Source organism: Erpetoichthys calabaricus, chromosome 6 (genome assembly GCF_900747795.2).
Source record: "Erpetoichthys calabaricus chromosome 6, fErpCal1.3, whole genome shotgun sequence".
NCBI lineage: Eukaryota > Metazoa > Chordata > Cladistia > Polypteriformes > Polypteridae > Erpetoichthys > Erpetoichthys calabaricus.
Genome location: NC_041399.2, coordinates 212,783,747 through 212,809,257, shown reverse-complemented (window position 1 = coordinate 212,809,257; position 25,511 = coordinate 212,783,747). Strand labels below are relative to the sequence as shown.

Here is a 25,511-nt window from a genome sequence, read left to right as displayed (position 1 = left end):
TTACATTGGTATCCATCTCCTGTTATTCCCAACTAGCTTTATTCACAAAATGCTTTAGTTGCCTCACATTTTTATGCAATCATTGTGTTCACCCCACTGAATTAAAGCTGAAAGTCTGCACTTCAACTGCATCGGAGTTGTTTCATTTACAATTCATTGTGGTAATGTACAGAACCAAAATTAGAAAAAGTTGTCTCTGTCCAAATATTTATGGACCTAACTGTAAATAGAAACAAAAACCCCCTATGCGGCCCTCCTACATATTGAAACATAAAGAAAAAAAAAGTGGAAAAAGAAACGTACGGCAAAATGCTGGTGCACAGAGAGAGAGAAAGAGAAAGGAAGAAAACCAAACAATTTAGGGGAACGAAAGTAAACGCACATCCCAAACAGGCACTATCGGATAGAAGGTGTCCAGGAGGCAAAGATAGTCAGGAGAGCAGGAGAACCGGAGCAGGTGTGGACGGAGCGTGCAAGGAATAAACGGAGGGAAAGATGCGACTGCTGATCCAAGACATGGGTGAAACGAAAGGCCAAAGGAGAAACACAAGGAGGAGGAGGAGATGATTCACCCAAGGTCTGTGTGTGTGGTTTTTATTTCGTTTTCTTGTTTCATTTATGTGTTATGTGGCTTGAGGTTAAAGATCAAGTGATGGGGCCATTGCTGTTTTGTGTGTTGGCCACTACGCACCCGAGCTACGTTTGGGGCCCCCAATGAAGTGACTAATTACTCGAAAAGGGTATAGGTAGTAACGGAGATGCTCACCAATAGTATTGAAAGGATGGTATATAGTTTTGTAAATAGCTTATCATTCTTGTTTTTTTTTTTATTTTGTGCTGCACATAGTGTCACGCACGTGCAAGTAAGAGGGCATTGTATGGACCAAGTGAAGGTAATTCCACGCCAGGCCAGAGGGTGGCAGGGTTCACTAAACCTTCTCCTGTTATCTCTACAGACCAGCTGCGGAAAAACCTGTCTGACTCAACATTGAAGACGCTACTTCCGTTTCCAGGCCTAGGATGATGTCACTTCCGGTTCTGGTGCCCAGGATGATGTCACTTCCTGTTCCGTCACCTAGACTAACTTCAGAAGAAGGCCACTTCTGGTTCCCCTACGTCACTTCTGCTTTGATCACTTAAAACAGCCATCTTGCCAAACCTTCAGCAGTTCATGCCAGGACTCCAACCAAGACACTTATCTAAAAAATCAAGCCATTGTAGCCAGGGATAATATACGGGTGGCTACCCCAAACCTTTTTAAGTGTGTTGAGTCTGATCTTTTCACGATATTTATAACACGCAAATGTTTGGTGTCAAGTAAAGAGAAACATTGATTTTCTTTAAACTGAGTGTAGGTTGTGATTTGTTATGAGCTAAATGGTTGGAGGGGATCGATATTGAAAACTTAACTATTGGGTGACGACACTCTACTAAACAACTCAGGGCCCTGCACACTGCTTAAGAAGGAAAGGCCGTGCAAGGGGGTTACATTGCTTTTTGAGATGCAATCGTATGAAAATGTGCCACACAAGTGGCTGCTTTTTACACAAGATTTATTACTGAAATGGGACTACTCTCCCTCTTGTCATTCATTGTAAGTATCTGGTCATTCATTTTCTTAACTTTCTATTTTCCAGTGTCATGGCAGCTAAAACTCCTACCAGGTGCACAGGATACAAGTCATGAATAAATCCTGAATGGGTGGCATTTTTGCCCTTGTCTACATTGGGGCCACTTTCTTCTTTTACTTTCGGCAGCTCCCGTTAGGGGTTGCCACAGCGGATCATCTTCTTCCATATCTTCCTGTCCTCTTCATCTTGCTCTGTTACACTCACCACCTGCATGTCCTCTCTCACCATATCCATAAACTTCCTCTTAGGCCTTCCTCTTTTCCTCTTTCCTGGCAGCTCTGGTGAGGAAGGCAGGCTCTATTGTTGGCATGGAGCTGGACAGTTTGACATCTGTGGCAGAGCGATAGGCGCTCAGCAGGCTCCTATCAATTATGGAAAATCTACTGCATCCACTAAACAGTGTCATCTCCAGACAGAAGAGCAGCTTCAGCGACAGACTGCTGTCACTGTCCTGCTCCACTGATAGACTGAGAAGATCGTTCCTCCCCCAAACTATGTGACTCTTCAATTCCACCCGTTATTATCAATCTTCTTATCTATCTATCCTTAACATCCTTCCCCCAATATACCCAGCATCTCTCCTCTGCACATGTCCAAACCAACGCAATCTCACCTGTCTGACTTTGCCTCCCAACTTTCCACCCTGAGCTGACCCTCTAATGTCCTCATTTCTAATCCTGTCCATCCTCGTCACACCCAATGCAAATCTTCACATCTTTAACTCTGCCACCTCCAGCTCTGTCTCCTGCTTTCTGGTCAGTGCTACCGTCTCCAACCCATATAATATAGCTGGTCTCACTACCATCCTGTAGACCTTCCCTTTCACTTTTGCTGATACCCGTCTGTCACAAATCACTCCTGACACCCTTCTCTACCCTACCTACACTCTCTTCTTCACTACTCTTCCACAACCCCTGTTACTCTGTACTGTTTATCCCAAGTATTTAAACTTATCCACCTTCGCCAACTCTACTCCCTGCATCCTCACCATTCCACTGACCTCCCTCTCATTTACACACATGTATTCTGTCATGGTGGTCCTACTGACCTTCATTTCTCTCCTCTCTAGAGCTTATCTCCACTTCTCCAGGGTCTCCTCCACTTGCTTGCTCCCTACTCTCGCTACAGATCACAGTGTCATCAGCAAACATCACAGTCCACGGGGACTCCTGTCTAATCTCGTCTGTCAACCTGTCCATCGCCATTGCAAATAAGAAAGGGCTCAGAGCCGATCCCTGATGTAATCTCACGTCCGTCACTCCTACCACAGACCTCACCACTGTCACACTTCCCTCATACATATCCTGTACATCTCTTACTTACGTCTCTGCCACTCCCGACTTCCTCATACAATACCACAACTCCTCTCGAGGCACCCTGTCATATGCTTACTCCAGGTCCACAAAGACATTGGGGCCACTTCATAGTCACTAATTAGACTTGTGGAAGGAAATGAGTATCACATTAAGACTTCACATAGACAGCGATGGGACCAGAGTCTGAAGAAAGGCCACTGGAGTTCAGATGCAGACAGAACAACAAACAAGACCTCACAGTGCCTCTTCTACAAGAGCAGATCACATACCTGAATTCAAATTGTCGCTCGTTCTGACTTTCTCTCAGCTTTTCTTTCACCCGATGGAACGTCTCTTGGTATTCCTTGTTCAGTTGGGTGCAATCCTGAATCCTCTTGAGCAGTTCATTTCTGTAAGAGAAAAAAATCCTCTTTTTATTTTATCATTATTTAAAAAACAAATTAGAAGGAGAAATCGGTTTCCTGTGCTGGGCTATATAAAGAGAAGAAACAGCACAAGTCTTTCTGTCCCTCAGCATCAGGTGCAGCGGATATAAAAACATTTAGTTGCCACAGAGCCTTTCGATAGTGGGCACCAGTCAATGATGCTTTAATTTCATTTTTTTTGTTCCATGTACAGAGCACAGTAGAATTCTTACTTGCATGTCTAATCAACTACGGTGGGCTGGCACCCTGCCCGGGATTGGTTCATGCCTTGTGCCCTGTGTTGGCTGGGATTGGCTCCAGCAGACACCTGTGACCCTGTGTTCGGATTCAGTGGGTTGGATAATGGATGGATGGATGGATGGATGGATGGATGGATGGATGGATGGATGGATGGATGGATGTCTAATCAAAATGACTGCGGTTGCTAAAACCAAGAGTGCGAAGTTACAATTAGAGACTGCTATCTGGCTCAGCCTCTGTAGACAAGACAACCTACTGTATTTCAGGCCTTCTCACTCACGGCTCCATTCTGTCCTGTTTGTTCGCTAGTTGAGTCAAAGCAGAGCCCTTAAAAGGCTCATCGGATTTGCTACATACAGCTGTTTTCAGGTCTCTCCAGAGATGTTAGATTTTCTTCAAGTTCAGGCCCTGGCTGTGCCACTCAAGAACATTCCCAGAATTGACCCAAATCCACTCCAGTGCCATCTTTGCTTTGTGCTTAAGGTTATCGTCATGCTGAACGGTGAACCTTTAGCCCAGAATTGAGATCAAGAGTGCTCTGGAATAGATTGTCCCTAATGAATATCTCTGTACTTTGCTCCTATTCAGGTTTCTCTCAACCCGGTCTTGTTTCTGTATCCCTAATGCTGTTACCATCTTGAATGTGTCACATGAGTGCATGGGAGGCAGCTAACAGGCTAGAAAGGACGTAATTACATGTCAGACGCTTTCTCTCTTTCCTCTGCAGGTTGAACAAAGGAAATCCCGCCTGAGTCTAAGGACGTCACTTCTGGTTCTGGTCCTGTTGACGTTACTTCCTACAGCCCTCCTACGTAATGGTCATTTTTAATCTGTCAGTTCAGAGCTATTGTGGGCTCCTGTTGTTTTTTTGATCATTTATCGCTGTTTCAAGTATATGAGGTGTCTACCCCAAACCTTTTTCTTTTTCCTTTTGTCTTTGTTCCACAATTGTATTACAGTGATGAGTAATGCCAGGTTTTATGTAGACTTGACGTTTAGAATTAAGTCCAAACAGTTTAAACTTGGTTTCATCAGACCAAGTCTAAGAGTCCTCAAGTCGAGTTTTTGCAAACTTCAAGCAGGCTTTTGTATGTTGTCTGGCCACTCTGCCATTAAGTATTAATTTGTGGAGTGTAGCAGTGGTGGTTCTCCTTCTGGAAGCTTCTCCCATTTCCACACATATTCTCTGGAGCTCACCCAGAGTGACCAAAAGGGTTCTTGGTCACCTCTCTTACTAAGATCTCCCATAACTGTTCAGTTCTGGGAAGAGTCCCGGTTGTTTCAAATTTATTCTACACAAGAATTAAGGAGGCCACTGTGCTCTTGAGAACCTTCATTGTTGTATCATATTTTTAATAGTCTTCCTCGAATCTGTGCCTTGACACAATCCTGTCTCTAAGCTCTGCAGGCAATTCCTTGGACCTCATGGCTTGGTTTTTGGCTTAACTGGTGGACCTTCTATAGACAGGTATGTCTCTTTCCTAATCAATCCAATCAATTAAACTGAACACCGGTGAACTCCAACCAAGGTGTAGAAATATCTCAAGGATGATCAAATGAATGGGGTTGCACCTGAGCCAAATTTCAAGTGTCATATCAAAAAGGTCAGAACATTTGTGTCACTGAGATAAGTTTATAAAAATTCCTAAAATTCAGTTTTCGTTTTGTCATTCTGGGGTATTGAGTGCTGCTTGAAGAGGGGAAAAAAAATAATTTAAATGAATTTAGCACATAACAAAAATATGACAAAAGTGAAGGGTCTGAAGACTTTCTGAAGACAAACTGTGGAAGATAATAAATTTGGAGATATATTAAAGAAAGAAATCTTGTCTTCGATAGGATTTCTCAAAGCTACAAACCTGGTAGGAGGAAACTCTGTTCACGCATCTTTAGTAATATCACTTCATGAAGAGGGAGCATTCATCACAGCAGTCTGTTATACAGTAGAATGGTCAAAATAATAAGGTCCGTTTTATAAACAACTAAATTTACATAATAGTGCTGATTAATGCATACACATCACCTGACATTTACTCTGATTGGTTCGTTGGCTTACTCACCCAGATAACTTAAGAAATAAAAGTTGTCACTGCCACATGGGTTGGACCAGCTCTCCCGACCGGAAAATGGGATGGTTCCTTACCCAGACGGGAGACTCCGAAGAGAGAGAGAGGAAGGAGCCAGACCCAGAAGAGATGGACAGGAGGGTTTGGACGGACAACCCACCGGAAGAACATGTCGCTGGGGACTCTTCATTCTCCCAGGATGATAGATGGCAACAACCCTATGTATTGGCACACATTTGGGAACCAGCAGAGAATGCTGGGAGATATAGTCTGGCAACACAGCCCTGCTGGAGACCATGGGTGCCGTAAGGGGGTGCTGCCTGGAGATGTGCTCCCCAATCTGTGGGACTTCCATATAACTCAGAAGTACTTCCAACGGGTCGGATAGTACTGTCGGGTCTTTAATAAAAAGGACCACACTACCTTATTCAAGTTGGAGTCAGAGCTGGTAGGAACGTGGACCCACACTCAACTGGAGGAGGGCAGTGGGGTGGTGAAAGGAGAGAGAAAGGTGGGAGGAGAGAACCTGTGATTTGTGATTGTGCTACTTTTAGAAGTATTTTTGGTAATAAACCTTCCATTATATGAACCCGGGACTGCGCTGGTGTGTTTATGTTAGAGGTTTGAGGGCTCGCTCATGGCCTGGTCTCATTACAAAGTCCATTTTATTCTTCTTATGTTCTGCTCATATCCTTTCAGCTTTGCCATCACTCTTGAAATTTCAGTGTATGTAACAACAGTGCAGTCTTGTTGTTTACAGGACATCTGCCGATCTCTTAATCATCCCCTGGTACATTTTGTGTTTGACGTCAACCTTCCTCTGGTATGTCCTTGGCTTTTATGTACTTGACCATTTCAGGGATAACTTCATAAAATTTGATGCTTATATATTTCAATGTGCACTGCAAACCAAAATACTTAACTACAGTTACCTTCAAGTTATTCTCTCACAGTCCCCCCTTCGGGACTTGTTAAAGTCCCATTATATTTTGGACTCAAGATTAGAGAAGGGGTGCCAACTTTGAATAATGTGCGCTCTCTTAAGGGTGTGCCTTCTTCAATAACAGTCTGATCATCCATTGTCTCCTCCTGATGGCTCAGAGACCAAACATATCCATAGATATGGATAACAACATTAAAGGCTGTAACACCCTGCCAGAATGCAAGGGAAGATCACAGAGGTCACTTTGAATTTCTGAAGAATCTCATTGGTTCCTCTTAGAACTTGTGTTGCACTCACCTGTCATGTTCCCATATTTTGTTGACCCCTTGGTAGAGATACGCTTTGCAGGTACTGATCATCTGGTTGGTGATTTTTACAAAGAGAGAGGTCATGCGCTCTGAAGTGTTGTAGTACTGGGATATGCTGTAGATCATCCGAATGCTGTTGATAAGACTCGGAATGTGCTCCAACATCGAGGTCTGAAAAAGAAGTGAGGACCACATAAGAACATTTTAAAGGCAATGCTTTCATTCATTTATTCTCAAAACCTATTAATCCAAAGGGTCATGGTGTTCCTGCAGCTTTAATCTCTAATCCTGGATGGGCTTCTGACTTCATTCACTCTCATGTCCGCACTGAGCCAAGTGACCCAACATGCTCATTGTTATCATTTTATGTTCGTAAGTATTACTTACCAAAGCTTTTTATTGTCCGTCCCCTCCTGACTCACCATTATATGAAAGCCCCCCACATCTCACATACCACTTGACTTGTCTTGATGTCTTGTTATGGAAGACATTGAGCTTTTTGGAGTACCCTCCTATTTTTGTTTCCCTATACCAGAAACACCTCCCGTTTAGGCCATTGCTGGACCGTATCTTGCACAGTAAATGACACCTTATTGATAAAGCAGTTAACCAATAGGTGTCTTCAGCAAGAAGAACTTGAAGTTGTGTAGGCCACATTGACTGTCTCCAGGGGTTCACACCATGATAGGACACGAGGGGTCAAGGTTACTTCTTTTCTCAACATTTTGAAAAAAATGGGGATATGCAATGTAAGCATGTGGATTGTCGTTTTAAGGTTGCTTATCACAAAATATGATATTTTTGATATGTGATTCTTTACCGGTGGTCCTAGCCCCTCTACAAGACATTTCCACAAGATAAAAAAATAACAAATTTCAAACATAAGCATGTGGGGCATCATTTTAGACTATTTTAAGGTCAGTGATTATGAATCTGATGTTATTTTTGACTTTTGATCCTTTACTAGCCCTCTGTGGACCACCATCAGAGGGTGAAAAGTGGCGGCTTTCTATTACAACTGAGAACATATAGACTTTAAATGTTTTGAATTGAAGCGCTCATTTTAATGTTTCAAATATTTGACACAACTATTTTTGTTTAGGGTAGCACGGTGGCGTGGTGGTAGCGCCGCTGCCTCGCAGTAAGGAGATAAGGGTTCGTGTTTTGCATGTTAGAACATAAGAACAATCTAAACAAGAACAGGCCATTCAGCCCAACAAAGCTCGCCAGTCCTATCCACTCAATTCTTCTAAAAAACATCAAGTCGAGTTTTGAAGATCCCTAAAGTCTTACTGTCTACCACACTTCCTAATGTTTGTGCGAAATTTACCCTTAACAAGTTTCCAACTGTGCCCCCGTGTTCTGGCGGAACTCATTTTAAAATAACAGTCTCGATCCGCTGGACTAATTCCCTTCATAATTTTAAGCACTTCACTCAGGTCTCCTCTTCATCTCCTTTTTTCTTAAACTGTAAAGCTCAGCTCTTTTAATCTTTCCTCATAACTCATCCCCTGTAGCCCTGAATCAGCCTAGTCGCTCTTCTCTGGACTTTCTCTAGCGCTGCTATGTCCTTTTTGTAGTTTGGAGACCAAAACTACACACAGGACCCCAGATGAGGCCTCACCAGTGTGTTATAAAGCTTGAGCAGAACCTCCTGTGACTTGTACTCCACATATCAAGGCGCTATATAACCTGACATTCTGTGAATCTTCTTAATGGCTTCTGAACAGAGTCTGGATATTGATAGTGACGAGTCCATTATGACTCCTAAATCCTTCTCATAATGTGGACTTTTTGATTTTCAGACCCCCATCATGTAGTCAAATCTCACATTTTTACTTCCTATGTTTAATAATTTACATTTACTTATATTACATTTTCTTCTGCTTAAACTGTAAAGGCTCAGCTCTTTAAATCTTTCCCCATAACTCATCTCCTGTAGCCCTGAATCAGCCCAGTCGCTCTTCTCTGGACCTTCTCTTGTGCTGCTGTGTCCTTTTTGTAGCCAGGAGACCAAAACTGCACACAGGACTCCAGATGAGGCCTCACCAGTGTGTTATAAAGCTTCAGCAGAACCTCCTTGGCCTTGAACTCCACACATCAATGCGCTATATAACCTGACATTCTGTGAGCCTTCTTAATGGCTTCTGTACACAGTCTGGCAGATGATAGCCCACTACGACTCCTAAATGGTACGATTTCTTTCTCATGTCTGTGTGGGTTTTTTCTGGGTGCTCTGGTTTCCTCTCACAGTCCAACGACATGCTAGTTAGGTGGATTGGTGAAACTAAAATTGGCCATACTATATGGTTGGGGTTATGTGTGTGTGTTTGCCCTGTGATAGTGTGGAAGGAGGCTGGGGGCCAGACCCAGCCGGGACGCCTGGAAGGACCGGAAGGGGATCTATAAGTCCCGCGGGCCACGAGGAGGCAACCGCCCTGGATAACAAGGGGACCACGGGGAAGTAGCAGGGAGGCTCAAACCCATGGGGGCACTCCAAGCCTAATAAAGCCTGGAAGATCTACACTTCCGCCACACCTGGGAAGGTGGAGGAAGGACCTTCCAGCAATGCCCGGAGTGCTTCTGGGTGCTCGTGCGCCACTTCTGCCACACCAGGAAGTGCCGCCGGAAGAGCATCAGCGAGCACCTGGAGCACGTCCGGGTGACTATAAAGGGGGCCGCCTTCTTACAGTCGAGGAGCTAGAGTTGGGAGCTGGAGCAGGATGAAACTCCAGGGACAGGTGGAAGAAAGGCGGCCCACGGACATTAAAAGAGCCTGTATGCAGGGGTGCACTGTGTGTTGTGTGGGACTTTTTGAAGGTAATAAACATGTGTTTTATAAAGTGCTGGTGTCTGTCTGATGGTATTTGGGCGACCTCTCACAATAGACTGGCACCCTTTCCATGGTTCATTCCTGCCTTGTGCATTATACTAGCTGGGATAGGCTCCAGCACCCTCTCGCAACCCTGTTCAGGTTTAAACAGATTAAAAAATGACTGATGACTGAAACATTCTTGCTTATTGTGTACTTCTACCTCCTGAAGTAAATCATGACATTTCTTACGAACACCCCAAATTAGGGCGGTTTACGTGAATTCAGTCATTTTTCTTTTTTTTTTTAAAGGTATCACAATGCTATTGTAACACTGCAGCAACCTGCAGGATATACAACTCTGTATTTTTCACTAAAAACAATAGAGTGTATTTCAAAGTTCTTTTTCAATTAAAATAAACTCACAGGTGTACATTTCCCAAGAGGCCCAAAGAATCTGTCCAAGGTGTAAAGATACTTGACGTTGTCCTTGGCTTCATTTGCAGTGCTTGTAATGCTGATGTCCTGAAACGAAACAAAGAAACGTGTCAGTGAGACGCCTTCATCACTCATTTATACAGCTTGCGTACGCTCAAAAAGAAAAGAGAGTCAAAATGGATGCTAATAACATCATCTCGAAGGGTTATCGACAGAAGAAATAAGTACACGGGCAATCCAAGCACCGAGAAACAATGAAGTCAAACGAATTAACGCAAACATTGTCGATCGGTTACATGGCAAATCGGTTAAATGCGCATCAATAGACTACGCTGAAACAGTCGGTGGTGATGGTGCAGGAGATCAAAACATCAGCTTACAATATCACATAGAATATCTACAACCGTTAACACCGTCCGGTCTTCCATCAGCCGAATTACTGTTGACAGAAGGACGTATCGTAATGTTATTGCGTAATTTATGTCTGAGTGATGGGCTATGCAATAGGACAAGATTAGTTGTATTCAAAATTGGGCGAACAATTCTGACATGTAAAATTTGAACAGGCAACAAGAAAGGTAATGTAGTCCATCTTCACTAATGACATGAGACACCAAAGGAGATCATAATATGCCATTCGTATTAAAACATTGACCGTTTCCCGTTAGAATAGCTTTTGCTATGACAATTAACAAATCACAGGGACAAACATTCGAAAAAGTCACTTTATTTATGAGAAACAAAGAAACGAAATTCACTCACGGGCAGTTATACGTTGCGTTGTCACGATGTAACTCCAAACACGGAATCAAAATTCAATGCGATATTGACGAAAAGTTAATTCAAAAAATTGTTTTTACTGAAGTTTTACAGTAAAAGTGTAAGTTTAAAAAGTATTTGTGTGTTAATTGCAAAGCCAAACAGAATGAAAACGTGTTATGTAACGAATACCTCTAACGCAACAGGTGTCGAACACCAGGCCTGGAGGGCCGCAGTGGCTGCGGGTTTTCATTCTAATCATCTTCTTCATTAGTGAGCCGTTTTTACTGCTAATTAACTTCTTTTGCTTTAGTTTTAATTAACTTTGACTCAGACCCCTTAATTGTCTCTTTTTCCTTAATTAGTAGCCAAACAATAATGAGACACCAAAAAAGCCACCATACGACCAGCTCACACAATATCTGAAAATAAAGAAAGGTGAAGGTCTCAGTAAGGTTGAACTTTCAGGTCACCAAAACATTTTGACGGTGTTCTTAGATAAAACAGAAAAATCAACAAATTTGGAAATGAGAGCAGCAACAAGCCATGGAATTAAATAACGGGTTTAATTAACAGCAAGAATCAGCTTCTCATTAAGAGACTGTTTGGAATGAAATTTGTTGGAGTTTGAAATCCCAGTTTAGCTGGTCATCTGTTGACTCGTTTCACGTCTCATTTCTGTTTGGCTGCCATTTAATGAAGAAACAAATTAATTCAGAGGACTGAATCCTTAAAAACAGGGCTATTGAAATGAAGGGAAAACAAGTAAATTAACACTGAAAACTGGTCAGCGATTAGGAAAAGGGCTAGAATGAAAATCTGTAGCCACTGCGGCCCTCCAGGCCCAGAGTTCGACACCCCTGCTCTAACGCAACATGAAACATAATTTTCTTTCAAGTAATTATGTTTTACTATTTTTTATTAATAGTGCCTCCTGGACGCCTCCCTGGTGAGGTGTTCTGGGCACGTCTAACCAGGAGGAGGCCCAGTGGAAGACCCAGGACACACTGGAGGGACAATGTCACTCGGCTGGCCTGGGAACGCCTTGGGATTCTCCCGGTAGAGCTAGAAGAAGTGGCCGGGAAGAGGGAAGTCTGGGTATCTCTGCTCAAGCTGCCGCCCCCGCGACCCGATCTCGGATAAGCAGAAGAGGATGGATGGATGGATGGATATTATTTACTATGGTTAATTACTCGCTGTAATGTAAAATAGTTCTATTATGCATATGTAACAATTCATATGAAAATAACAATCTGTTTAAATTGTATGTCTGCTTCCCCATACGCAAGCGGCAAATCCACGAAGTGACTAGTATGTAGCGCCCGTCTGGGGGTTGGCAAGTGAAGCGGGTAGGGGTCAGAGCCCCCTAGTAAATAAATAAAGGATGCATTTTTATGCATGTTATGCACCTCAAATCTGCAATAGCCTGCCAATAGGAATTCGCCAGGCTAATACAGTGGAGCACTTTAAAACACTGCTGAAATTCCTTGTATTTGTATATAACCCTAACCCTAACCCTAACCCTATATACTTGGCCAATAAAGCTGATTCTGATTCTCATTCTGATTCTGAAAACACATTACTTTAACATGGCCTTCTCATAACTTCATTTTAGTTTGATCCTGATGCTCATGTATATTCAATTAATTATCATAACTATTCATGGTGGCTCCAAAATCCGTACTAACTCCTACTCTCTCTTCTGTTTCTCTTCCCAGTTTTCTGTGGTGGCGACCTGCACCACCACCACCTGATCAAAGCACGTGATGTTCCTACATTGATGGATTAAAAGCCAGAAGTCTACATGACCGTCATCATCAAGTCCTTCCATGAGAACCCTAAATACAAAGAGGACTATTTCATTTATGTTAGGTAGAATGCCCAGAGGGGGCTGGGTGGTCTCGTGGTCTGGAGCCCCTGCAGATTTTATTTTTTTCTCCAGTCGTCTGGAGTTTTTTTGTATTATGTGTCCTCCCTGGCCATCGGACCTTACTCTTATTCTATGTTAATTAGTGTTGTCTTATTTTAATTCTTACTTTGTCCTTTTTTCACTTTTTTTCATCATGTAAAGCACTTTGAGCTACATTACTTGTATGAAAATGTGCTATAGAAATAAATGTTGTTGTTGTTTTTTATGTGCTGCAGGAGGAGAACAGGAATCTCAGATGAGATGAAGAAGAGCCATTATCCAGAGAGGAGGCCAATATGACGATGCTGACGGATTGGCCGGTGGAAGAAATAAATAACTTTGTACTCGGCCAGTGTAAGTTAATGGAGGGACCAGCAGAAGCCAAGATTCGTGAGCAATTCCATTCCCTATACACCATGTGGCAGTGGTCTTTGTATAGGACATCCGCAGGGGTGCTTGGGAAATGAAGTCCAGAAGTGCAGCCCTGTTAGGGGTCCCTGGGGATTGAGAGAGGACGCTTTCAGGGGAGGTCCTCCCTTCTTTCTTTATGGCCCAGAAGTGATCCCCAGAAGACATGCCATGGCACTGGAATCATTCCTGGGTATGGGATAAAAAGGAGCCCGCTGCCTTACATACCTAAGTCGGGAGGCAGTGGGCAACACTCAACTGGAGGAGAGAAGTAGGAAGAATTTTTTTTCTTATATAATTGAGGCACATTGCTGGATGGTGTTCTGTGAAGGTGTACTGTAGAATAAATATCCATCCATCCATCCATTATCCAACTCACTATATCCTAACTACAGGGTCATGGGGGTCTGCTGGAGCCAATCCTAGCCAACACCGGGTGCAAGGCAGGAAACAAACCCCGGGCAGGGGCGCGCACACACACCCACACACCAAAGGGCCAATTTGGAATCTCCAATGCACCTAACTTGCATGTCTTTGGACTGTGGGAGGAAACCCATGCAGACACGGGGAGAACATGCAAACTCCACGCAGGGAGGACCCGGGAAGTGAACCCAGGTCTCCTAACTGCAAGGCAGCAGCACTACCCACTGCGCCACCGTGCCGCCCAGAATTAATATCCTTTAGTTTATTCTATTAACTTGAAATGTGTTGCTGGGTCTGTGGTTTGGGCGCCCCCTTGTGGTTACAGTGTCTAATATGAAAAACATGTTTACACTTACCAGTTGTTTCCAGTGTTTCAGGGTGCGCGATTTTGCCACCTGCAGGACCCCCACTACTTTTTTCACATGAGGGCTTTTGATTTCATCTAGAAGACTAAAGAAGACAAAAACATAAACGTCACCCAGGTTTTGATCTCTGTGGAAACTGACAAGCCTTAAACTGAATAACTTCTCAAACTACAAAATGCACTCCACAGTTTATGGGCGGCACAGGGGTGCACCGATTGGCACTGCTGCCAGATGGTTCCATGGTTCTGAGATTGCATCTTCTGACATATCCTATTATTTATCTTTTATTTAGTGCTCCACTCATTCAATCAATGGCCAGGTCTAAGTTGTTAATGTAACATATAAGGGGAAAATCAAAAACTAAAGGCAATTTGAAAATGACACGGTAACCACAATGCATAGAAGTTGATGTAATACAACACATTTGCAATGGCTGATGGGTAGTTTGAACACACAGAGCGCAGCACTCTGTCGTTAGTCCATTAGAACCCGAGGTCAAATGAACATGGATGCTGCTGCTGTGGGATCACACCATTGTTGAACAACGTGCCATCGTGAGATTTCTTTGGTTACTATTGAAATGGCCCTTACCTCTGTGCCAGAAACTGCTTAAATCACTGGCAGGGCCGTGCCAACTCACTTTGCTGGTTTGATTCTTTCAAACTACCCACTTAAGTGAATCAACTCACCAGATTCATTTGATTCATCAATAGTATTCGAGGCTGGCTTTTATACATAATATAATAATTCATACATTATTATACATAAATTATATATTTAATATACTGATAACTCACATGGCATTTTCCTGTTTCAGTACACCAAGGCATAGCAACACAGTTAAAATGTGTAATTAAAATAAGATGATATGTTAGAAAAAGTTAATAAGTTATTGGGGTTTTCTATGCTGTCGTGTGCTGGGCTGGTAACATCATTTCAAGAGAGGCCCCCCGAACCAACAGTTGAATTTAAAAGGGCAGGCTCACTTATGGGACGCACTCTGGACCCCCTGGAAATCGTAGCAAAGGAGTGAATGAAGACAAAACTAAGTGCCATTATGAACCATGCTGCACATACTCTCTGTCACACAACAACACTGAAGACTTTCAGCCAACAAATTATACAGCAGAAGTGTGTCAAGAGACACTACGGGGGTCTCCTTTACATGAACAAAAATATGTCTGTATAGCGCCTTACTGGGACTGGGAATGCCAAGTCAGAAGTTCTTTCTTTTTAATTTTCTTTTTAGTCATTCTGCTGTGTATATAGTGCCTTTCATATCTATCTATTATAAAGTGCCTTTCATATCTATATATCTATCTGTCTACCCACCTTTACAGCTTTTTGTTTACACACTGCTATGTTTTTATTGGTTGAAGTCTCCGCCCCACTCATGAATATTGATGAGTTTAGGTTAGACTGGCAAAAAACATTGAAATATTTATGATTTTTTGTGCCATTATGTCTATCTATTATATATTGTCTTTCATATCTATCGCTCTATTATATAGTACATTTCATATCTATCTATCTATTATATAGTGCCTTTCATATCTATCTGTCTGTCTATCTACCTTTACAGCTTTTTGTTTACACACCGTTGTTTCTATTGGTTGAAGTCTCCGTCCCACTCATGAATATTGATGAGTTTAGGTTAGACTGGCAAAAAACATTGAAATATTTATGATTTTTTGTGCCATTATGTCTATCTATTATATAGTGTCTTTCATATCTATCGCTCTATTATATAGTACATTTCATATCTATCTATCTATTATATAGTGCCTTTCATATCTATCTGTCTGTCTATCTACCTTTACAGCTTTTTGTTTACACACCGTTGTTTCTATTGGTTGAAGTCTCCACCCCACTCATGAATATTGATGAGTTTAGGTTAGACTGGCAAAAAACATTGAAATATTTATGATTTTTTGTGCCATTATATCTATCTATGATATAGTGACTTTCATATCTATCTATCTATCTATCTATCTATCTATCTATCTATCTATCTATCTATCTATCTATCTATCTATCTATCTATCTATCTCTTATATAGTGCTTTTCATACATCTATTTATTTAATACTAGAGCTAAGTGCTGCTTTTGATTTGACTGACCACACCATCCTGTTAAATCGTTTGAAGCATTCCGCATGCATTCAAGACACTGCCCTTGCTTGGTTTAACTTCCAAATTAATAACAATTTTTTATTTTGAAAATATTGATAGGATTTCCTTTTTCTTTGCTACTGTGACCTATGGAGTCCCTCAAAGGTCCATATTGGGCACCCTCAGACTCTTTGCCTTGAATATGTTCCCTCTAAAATAAGTAATTCAACAATATAATATTGCATTTTCCAACAGATGGCTCATCACTCCTCTGAAGATCCTCTCTTCTTTCTGACAATTTCTGGTGAGTTATGGCGCCTGCTGGAACACTCAGAGCTGGTAACCCACATCCCGCTGCATCTGTTGGGGTCAGCAGTATCTCCATCTTTCTTCTCAAGGAATCTCAGATCCCTAAGAGGCTAATCAATGGTTCCCTGCCCCTTAGTTGGGTTCTTTGGTGAATAATCCACCCTTGGAGCGATGTACACTCGCTCCTCTGCACGGTCTCCTAGGTCCTGGTGATACTAGGAATAGTTTCCTAAATTAGGAAAATTGAGGAAATGTTGTTACTCCTACCCCTAAGTGTAGGAGAAATTTGCGTCACTCTGAAAGTATGAGCCAGTTAGGACCGTTTTTCCGTCACTGAGACGCTTGATAAATATGGCACATGTGCCTTGAAGAGTTTGGGCTGTTCTGGATATCAAAGGGTGTCCTGACCTCATACTAGACAGACAGACCTAAGAAAGTGGACCCTGCCAATAAACAAAGCATTGCTTTATAACTATAAAGTTCAGGAAAAAATCTTCCAACTGTTTTAAAAGCCAGTCTCAGTATGTTCTCAAATTTCCACCAGTCACAAAGTGATTTCTTTTCTCTTCAGGCCGCTGTGAAAAGATTTGATCTTTATCTTTCAGACCATTAGACACCAATGTTAACACAACAGAGAATTAAATGTCGACTTAATGACCCCCGTACATGTTGCATTTCTCTGCAAATGAACTGGAAAACAAGTGGCATGCATTTTCTTTTTCTTCCGTCAATTAGAAATCCACTGAACAAATTGTAACATAATGACCCCGACTCTGTGACACAGTTAAGAACAGAGTCCCGAGCAGCTTCTGCACGCTCTCTGAGAATGCCTTGCCATAGCCTTTTGTATTTACCTGTTAAAAGTCGCCATTCTTTTCTTCCAGTGTTCAAGCTCGGCTGATGGCCCGATGTCATCTGCTTCTTTCCTCATTTGTTCGCTCTCTGTCAGGACTTGCTCGATTTGCTTTGCCCATTGCAATAGTAACCCCTCTAGCTTATCCACCATTTCACTATTACTGGCTAGAAAGTAAAGAAAACAGTAGTAAATATGACATTGTGTTCATCCACCTTAACAAAAGAATACATGTGCGGTCTCTATGTCTCTGTCATTCCACATCACAAACATGTTTCATAATAAAATCCATTGCATTTTTCATTCCAACAGATGGCACATCACATACATTAACACTGCTTTTACAAAAGCCATACCAAATGGTATCTATCTAACTATCTATCTATTCATATAACAGAGACATATGCGTTGCATCTGTCATTCTAACAGATGGCACAACACAAATGTTAACAATGCTTTCATGAATCCAATACCAGATGGCATAACAGAGACATCTGTATTGAATTTCTGATTCCAACAGATGGCGCATCACAAATGTTAACACTGCTTTTACAAAACCCATACCAAATGGCATCTAACTAGATAGATAGATAGATAGATAGATAGATAGATAGATAGATAGATAGATAGATAGATAGATAGATAGATAGATAGATAGATAGATAGATAGATAGATAGATAGATAGATAGATAGATAGATAGATAGATAGATAGATACTTTATTAATCCCAAGGGGAAATTCTATCTATCTATCTATCTATCTATCTATCTATCTATCTATCTATCTATCTATCTATCTATCTATCATATAGTGCCTTTCATATCTATCTATCTATCTATCTATCTATGAAGGACAGCACCATATTTACTGCACTGGGGCATTGGGATCCATAAAAAGACTACAGGGTAAGCGCCCTCTGCTGGCCTCACCTACTCCTCTACCAGAAGCATGTACATTAAATTTAATTATTGCAAATTTTATTATAAAATTTCCTTATTTTTAAATTTTGTCTGGTCGTTATTCTGATTTACAGGGTGGGTGTCCTCTAATGGCGCTCACTGTGAAAGGTGCTGTTTAAAACCAAGAATGATTTACTGACTAATTAATTGCCATCGCTCACTTTTCCATCATCCTTTCATCTATCTAATACATGCAGCGGTCATTAAACTGGCAATACGTCTACTGAATGTGCTCATTGCCAAACAAGGACGACAATTATTAAAGAACCAAAAATGTTAAACAATTGTTGAGAATTTTAAAGAGCCAAATCACAAAAACTCTGGTATCGTCCACCAAGCCCATTCATTACACAGGCTGGCGTTCTCACAAATGGGAGCCCTACCTGCTGCCATGTAATCAGAAGGGTTCTGCAGATTTTCAAGATTGTACCCCGTGTCGTAAGTCTGAAGCTGAAATTTTTCTTCAATGTTCTCCCTTGCAGAAGCCAAGCTGCCTGTAAACTTCTCCACAGAGCTGAAGAACTCCTGGATCTGCATGTTTTTCGGCCCTTCTTTCACAGCTCCCCAGTTCTGGAAAAAAAAATGGATGAATAAAAAAGAATGACAAGAATTGAATTTTATATTTATAAGATCATCTAAAAAAATACAAAGTAAAGTTACAAAGAATTAGAGTAACGAAACACTTAGAGTCCTGCCGGTTAACCAACTTGAGGCCCAGTTTTGCAGGTTGCCTCTGTGGGAGTCCCAAAAGCACAGAAGTCCCAAAAAATACTTTCAAAAGCTGCCCTCTAGTGGTGGAATACCATAAAAACCCTGACTAGAAACAAAACAGGGCCTTGAATAATCCTCAAAAAGACAAAGATTGATTTTTAACAAACACACTCTGTAGCACTAGAAGCTTCTAAGAGCACAACAAGAATTGCAGAATCTAAACGCAAAGATGAAAACCGAGCAGTCAGGTCAGGTCAGGTAGGGGAGCCTGCACTGGTACAGCGTGTTGCCGCAACCACCACATGACAAATTAGCTCAGGATCCTGATTGGCAAAAAAACCCCATTCCAGCAACCTCATGACCCCACCCCCCCATGCTCTCTCAATCTGTATACCAGCTTCATATGAAAAGTCACCAGAGACATGAATGTCATTGCCAGGGTTTTATTAATCTTCAACAGACTGAGGACCTGAAGCATATCCGACTCTTTTAGTTCCATTTCTATGAACTCTGATTTTGCTTTTCAATTCCGCCTGAGGAATTCCATTTGTTTCTTTCGTTACAAAGAGTCGAGTGGAATACTTGCAACACTTTCAGAAAGTGTTCCAACTCCATCACTTTTTGTTTCTGTTGTGTTTCTACCAGGGTTACCACACCACCCTGTCTGTCATGTCTGTCACACGATTACTCGCAAAGCACGGGAGCTTGGAACTGGGACCTCGATTTTGACTCATAAGCTGATGATGTGATACACGCTGGTAAGCAAAACATTCGTAGGTAGCGGCAAACTCTGCCAAGTTATCTTATGGCAAACTGCTCAATATGGCGGAGAGGAAAAGAACGGTGGCGACATCTGCTGAGCAGGAAGTACATTGCCGGTGCCACTCATAAGAAGCAAAGGAACAACAGCGGCGCCACCTGCTGGGCAACAAGAATGGGACACAGAATGCACGCACAACAAAGACAGACAAATGTCTACGGGAAACGGACCTGTGCTCATGTCCTCACACCGAAGTGATCGTTATGATCACAAAATGCAGCGCTGCAGTTTCTCATCTTCAGATCTTTGTTTTATGTCTTCCCTGTTCATGTTTAATCATTTTGTTCATGGTAGTTTTATGGATTATGACAGAGATTTGATATTATATATTGTGGAACCCTGGGTGCGTACAGCCCCCTTAAGCCCGACAAAGACAGGCATACACAAATATTGACCCGCACACACATTTATTTAAGTGGGGCAGCGCTTTCCCTTCGCTCCCAACTACAGAGTACAGTACACAAGCACAATTACAGTCCTTTCTTCTCTCTCTCAGTCTGCCACCTCTACTCCTCTCCCAGCAAGCTTCGTCTTCCTCCTCCCGACTCTGGCTCTTCAAATGAAGTGAGGCAGCCCCTCTTATAGGGCACCCGGAAGTGCTCCAGGTGCTCCAAGATCTTCTTACGGCAGCCGGAAGTGCTACAACCCAGGGCTCAAGAAGTGCCCAGGCGCACCCCTGGCGGTGGCCACGGGCTCCAGCAGGGTTTGAGCTTCTTAGCTCAAAACGTGTGGCCCTGCTGTGAGCCGGGGGGGGGGGGGGGGGGGGGGGGTTGCCCTTCCGTGTTCCGAGGGAGGTATTGCCCTGAAAATGCCCTCTCCCCTGGTCCTTCCATTACAGGGGTGCCACAGCATGTATTTTATTATTTTGGGGTACTGTTTGGTGTTTTTGCATATAAGCTGCCTTTCTAATGTGCCTTGTATTTTGTGGGTGGTCCCCTGCCTGCCAATCAACCCCCAGGACCTGCCCAACACCCGATATATTTACAGGATCTCCCAAAATCTGTGGCGGAGGTTCATTTCAAATGCACTTGGGATGTTTTTGGGGAGTTATTGGATTGCTGTGGTGCTTGTTGTGATTTGTTGGATTTTTGAAGTGTTTCAAGATTTAATAATGATCAGGATTCGGTCGTTAGCCAGCAGGGAATGCGAGTGAAAAGAGTGGCAGAGGAGTTTAAATATCTGGGATCAGCAGTCAAACTAGTTCTCCACGATAGAAAAATGCTAAAATAACGCAAAACACACATATAACAATGCACTGTTATTACACTGTGACAACAATGGCACAAACTCTGTCCCTGCAGCCACTTCTGCATTACTGCAGTCCTATCAGACATGGCAATCATGAGGGACAAAATGTAGTCCTATTTCAAAAACTGCAATAGAAATAAAGAGCTTTGAGTACAGAAAAAGTGAAAGACACAAAGGCCGCCATAATGTTTGGGATAAAGACTCGTTCTTCCTTAATTTGCCCCTCTGCTCCACAGTTTAAAATTACAAATCAGACAATTCAGACGCGAGTAAAGTGCACATGGCTGACTCTCCTTAATGTGAATGTTGTACATTTTGGTCACAGCAGGTAGAAAGGAAAACTCTTTTTCTAAGTGGTCCCCATAGTGTTTGTGATTCCTCCGGTGGGTTTCATGGCTTCATAAGAGACCTCAGCCTGCTGCTACCCTTTAGAGTCTGTAGTTGTCATTGTTCAACATGAGGACAGGATATGTGCCAGTGAAAGTCAAAGAAGCCATTATGAGGCTGAAACACAAGAATCAAACCATTGAAGACATCAGTAAGAGCTTAGGAGGACCCAAATCAACTGTCAGGAATATCATGAAGAAGAAAGAACACACTGGTGGGCTCAGTTTTCACAAAGAAGACCTCCACTGCTGATGACTGAAGAATCTTCCTAATGGTCAAGAAAAAGCCACCCACGCCTGTCCGACAGACCAGAAACAAACTGATGTGGACGTGTCAGAGACGACTATCAGCAGAAGACTTCATGAACAGAAACACAAACTGCAAGATGAAGACGACCAAAACAGAATGGCCAGATTACAGTTTGTGAAAAATGACTTCAAAGAACCTGCAGAATTCTGGGAGAAGGTCTTCTGGACAGAGAAGACAAAGATGAACCTCATCAGAGTGACGGTGTGTGGAGACCAAAAGGAACTGCTCAAGAGCCAAAGCAGACCACCTCATCTGTTAACCATGGCGGTGCTGGGGGTGTTCTGGCTTGGGCATGTATGGCTGCCACAGGTCCTGACACACTTCTCTTCATTGGTGATGTGACTGCAGTGGCACAATGAATTCGGAGGGGTGTAGAAACATCTGATCTGCTCAAGTTCAGTAAAGGCCTCTAAAATCAGTGGACGGCACTTCATCAACATCAAGATAATGAGCCAAACAGACTGCTGAGGACACACAGGCGTTTGTCAAAGCGAAAAATTGGAAAATTCTTGAATGTCCATGCCAGTCACCTGATTTAAATCCAATTGAGCAGGCCGTCCATATGCCGAAGAGAAAACTTAAGGTGACAGGCCCCCCGAAACAAGCAGGAGCTGAAGATGGCGGCATTAGAGGCTTGGCAGAGCAACACCAGAGAAGACCCTCAGAAAACTGCTGATGTCTAAGGAATCACAGATTTCAGGAAGCCATTGCATGTGAGGGACATGTGACAAAGTGTTAAATATGACAGCCATTGCTGTGTCCCCAACATTATGGTGTCCTGAAATGGGGGGACCACATAGAAAAAGTGCTGTGTGACCAAAATGTCTGCAAATCCCTTTAGGTGAAAGCCTGCACTGTACAAATTGTTTGATTTGCAATTTTAAAACTGCGGAGCAGAGGGGGAAAACAAGGAGAAATTTGTCCTTGTCCCATATATTTAGGAAAGCACTTTAATTAAAAGTATTATTAGTATTGAAAATTTAGCACGTGATTAACAGAAACTGAAATGCAATTAAAATCTGGAAACCACGGTGGCATTCCGGGAGCAGGAATGACTGACGTGTCATCTTATTTCTAGAGATATGATTCGTTTTACAACTAATTGAACAAATACCTCTTGCGATTTCAAAGCAGGAACCATGATGTGAGACAGAAATTCCTCCATGCTGTGAAGCAAAGATCCCCCGGAACAGTTGAGGATTCCAAAGTAGACCTCCTACAAAAAGCAAGAGACATTTATGAAAACCTTACTCAAAATTGTGCTCTGAGTGTTTCTTTGAGGTGTTTCGTTCAGACGTTGCTGTGGGGTAACCCACCCCAGGGACCACTGCAATTACAAGAAGAAGAAGAAGAAGAAGAATCCGTACACAACTTGGGGTGATTGAGACTCACACAATGATGACTCATTTCCTGTATTGATGATGATGATGATGATATACTTTATTAATCCTCAAAGGGAAATTTACTTTTCACATGAACCTTTGGGGGTCAGAGTGCAGGGTCAGCCATTGTACAGTGCCCACTGCAGGGCCGTCTTAATGCATGGGCACGCTGAGCAGTTGCCCAGGAGCTCCACAACCATATTGACCCCATGCTGATCTATGTATGTTGTGACTTGCTGTCAATAAATAAATACTATACTATAAATATTTGTTATTGTGTTACAAGTGGGAATTGGCATTCGTCTATGATTTAGTAATAATAATAATAATAATAATAATGCATTTTATTTATAGGGCATTTTAAATTAGCAGTAAATCTCAAAGTGCTACATAAGAAGTCTCACATAGAGCTGCGTATCATCGGCACAGCAATGGAATGAAACTCCATGCTTGCAGATGATGTGACCCAGGGGTTGCATATAGATCTTAAAGAGGGTCGACCCAAGGACTGATCCTTGTGGGACCTCACAGGTGACAGTGTGGGTATGAGATTTAGCGTCCCCTAAGGCCACATACTCAGCCCAATCTGTAAGATAGGACTCGAACTACTCCAAAGCAATGCCAGAAAATCCAATTATATAGTGAAGATAATGAAGGAGAATATTATGATCAATTGCAGCTGTGAGGTCCAGGAGGATAAGGAGTGATGGAAAGCCCTGGTCAGCAGCCATCAGGAGGTCATTGGTGACTCTGACCAGGGCTGTCTCTGTACTGTGAGAAGTTCGGAAACCAGATTGAAATTTTTCAAACAGATTGAATTTTTCGGGCACCTCTGCAATCTCACGTGCCTGTATGTGTACGGATCTCAGGCATTACGTAACATAAAAGCGTTATGTAGTGTTAACGTCACTTCAACTCAATTCTCTGCAAAGAAATTTCGCCAATGTTTGTGTTTAACACTTGATTAACCTTTATATAAAATATGCTACCGTGGCTGTTCATTTGTCTGTCCAGGATTTTAAATCACCTCTAGCCTCACAAAACCGTTTGACCCATTGATCTGAAATTTGGTACACATATACTACGTGGGGTGGCATGGTGGCACAGTGGGTAGCGCTGCTGCCTCGCAGTTAGCAGACCCGGGTTTGATTCCCGGGTCCTCCTTGTGTGGAGTTTGCATGTTCTCCCCGTGTCTGCGTGGGTTTCCTCCGGGTACTCCGGTTTCCTCCCACGGTCCAAAGACATGCAGGTTAGGTGCATTGGTGATCCTAAATTGTCCCTAGTGTGTGCTTGGTGTCCTGCGGTGGGCTGGCGCCCTGCCCAGGGTTTGTTTCCTGCCTTCTGCCCTGTGTTGGCTGGGATTGGCTCCAGCAGACCCCTGTGACCCTGTAGTTAGGATATAGCGGGTTGGATAATGGATGGCATATACTAAGTGACGTCTACTATTCGCTTTCGGGGTGATGATTGACCTCCAAGGTTGTTCCTCTTTTTATTTTATTGTAGAATCAACTCTCGGCAGCGGCCAGCAGGGCGCCGTTCTCATTCCCTCCCACCTTCGCCGTCACTTCCTCTACCTCTTCATATCTTAAATCATTCTTGAGGAAGATTGAAGACTTAAGTGGCAGCTTAAGTGAAAAACTAAAGATAATGTACTAAGTAATTGCAACCCAAACACTGACTTAATCAGTTTTAACATGAAAAGATGCCGACTAAAGGAGAGAAGAAGCGGGCCACTAGAGCGGAGAAACGAAGAGCTGCTCAGGAAACAACCTCTGAGTCAAGTGTATTCACCTCATGTTATCATGCCGTGCACCTTTACTGGTAATAAATAATTCACAGTAATTTCATACTGTGCCATCTCCGTCTGTATGGTTTACTAATTGAGTATCACGTATTTGTTGAAATTTCGGTGTTTTTCAAGGCTCATGTTATATTGTTCAAACGTTTATGTTGATTAGGGTTACAAGAGATTTTTTCAAGTCCCGCGAGAACAGACTTTGGCAATAAGATTTTGTTCAAGTCCCGCCCTCCTCTCAGCCATTTTTCAACCACGCCCACGATCCTCTCACCTCTCATTGGTGTGAATGCTTTTGTCAGACTCGGTTCCTGCTCTCTCAGCTCTTACAAATTTTAACGTTTTTCCTCACTTTAAGTTCCTAATTAAACAAGATGTATGATGTCCAAATCTTATTGATGAATTTCATCCCGTAGGGAAATCAACAGAAGACATGAGTACACGGGCAGTCCTAGCACCGAGAAGCGATGAAGTCAAACAAATTAACGCAAAAATTGTCAATCGGTTACACGTCAAATTGGTTAAATGCATATCAATAGACTCTGCTGAAACAGTTGGTGGTGAAGGTGCGGAAGATGAAAAC

At 42.5% G+C, this 25,511-nt stretch overlaps 1 protein-coding gene across 1 annotated transcript in view; it reads right to left on the bottom strand.

Moving 5' to 3' along the window:
* Positions 1–25,511, bottom strand: part of LOC114644108 (dynein axonemal heavy chain 5-like) — a 424,175-nt gene that overhangs the window by 367,093 nt on the left and 31,571 nt on the right. Inside the window, 7 exon segments of the mRNA XM_051928807.1 lie at positions 3,217–3,336; positions 6,919–7,100; positions 10,168–10,266; positions 14,035–14,128; positions 17,318–17,483; positions 18,660–18,846; positions 22,866–22,967. Coding sequence (XP_051784767.1) covers positions 3,217–3,336; positions 6,919–7,100; positions 10,168–10,266; positions 14,035–14,128; positions 17,318–17,483; positions 18,660–18,846; positions 22,866–22,967 — 950 coding nt within the window.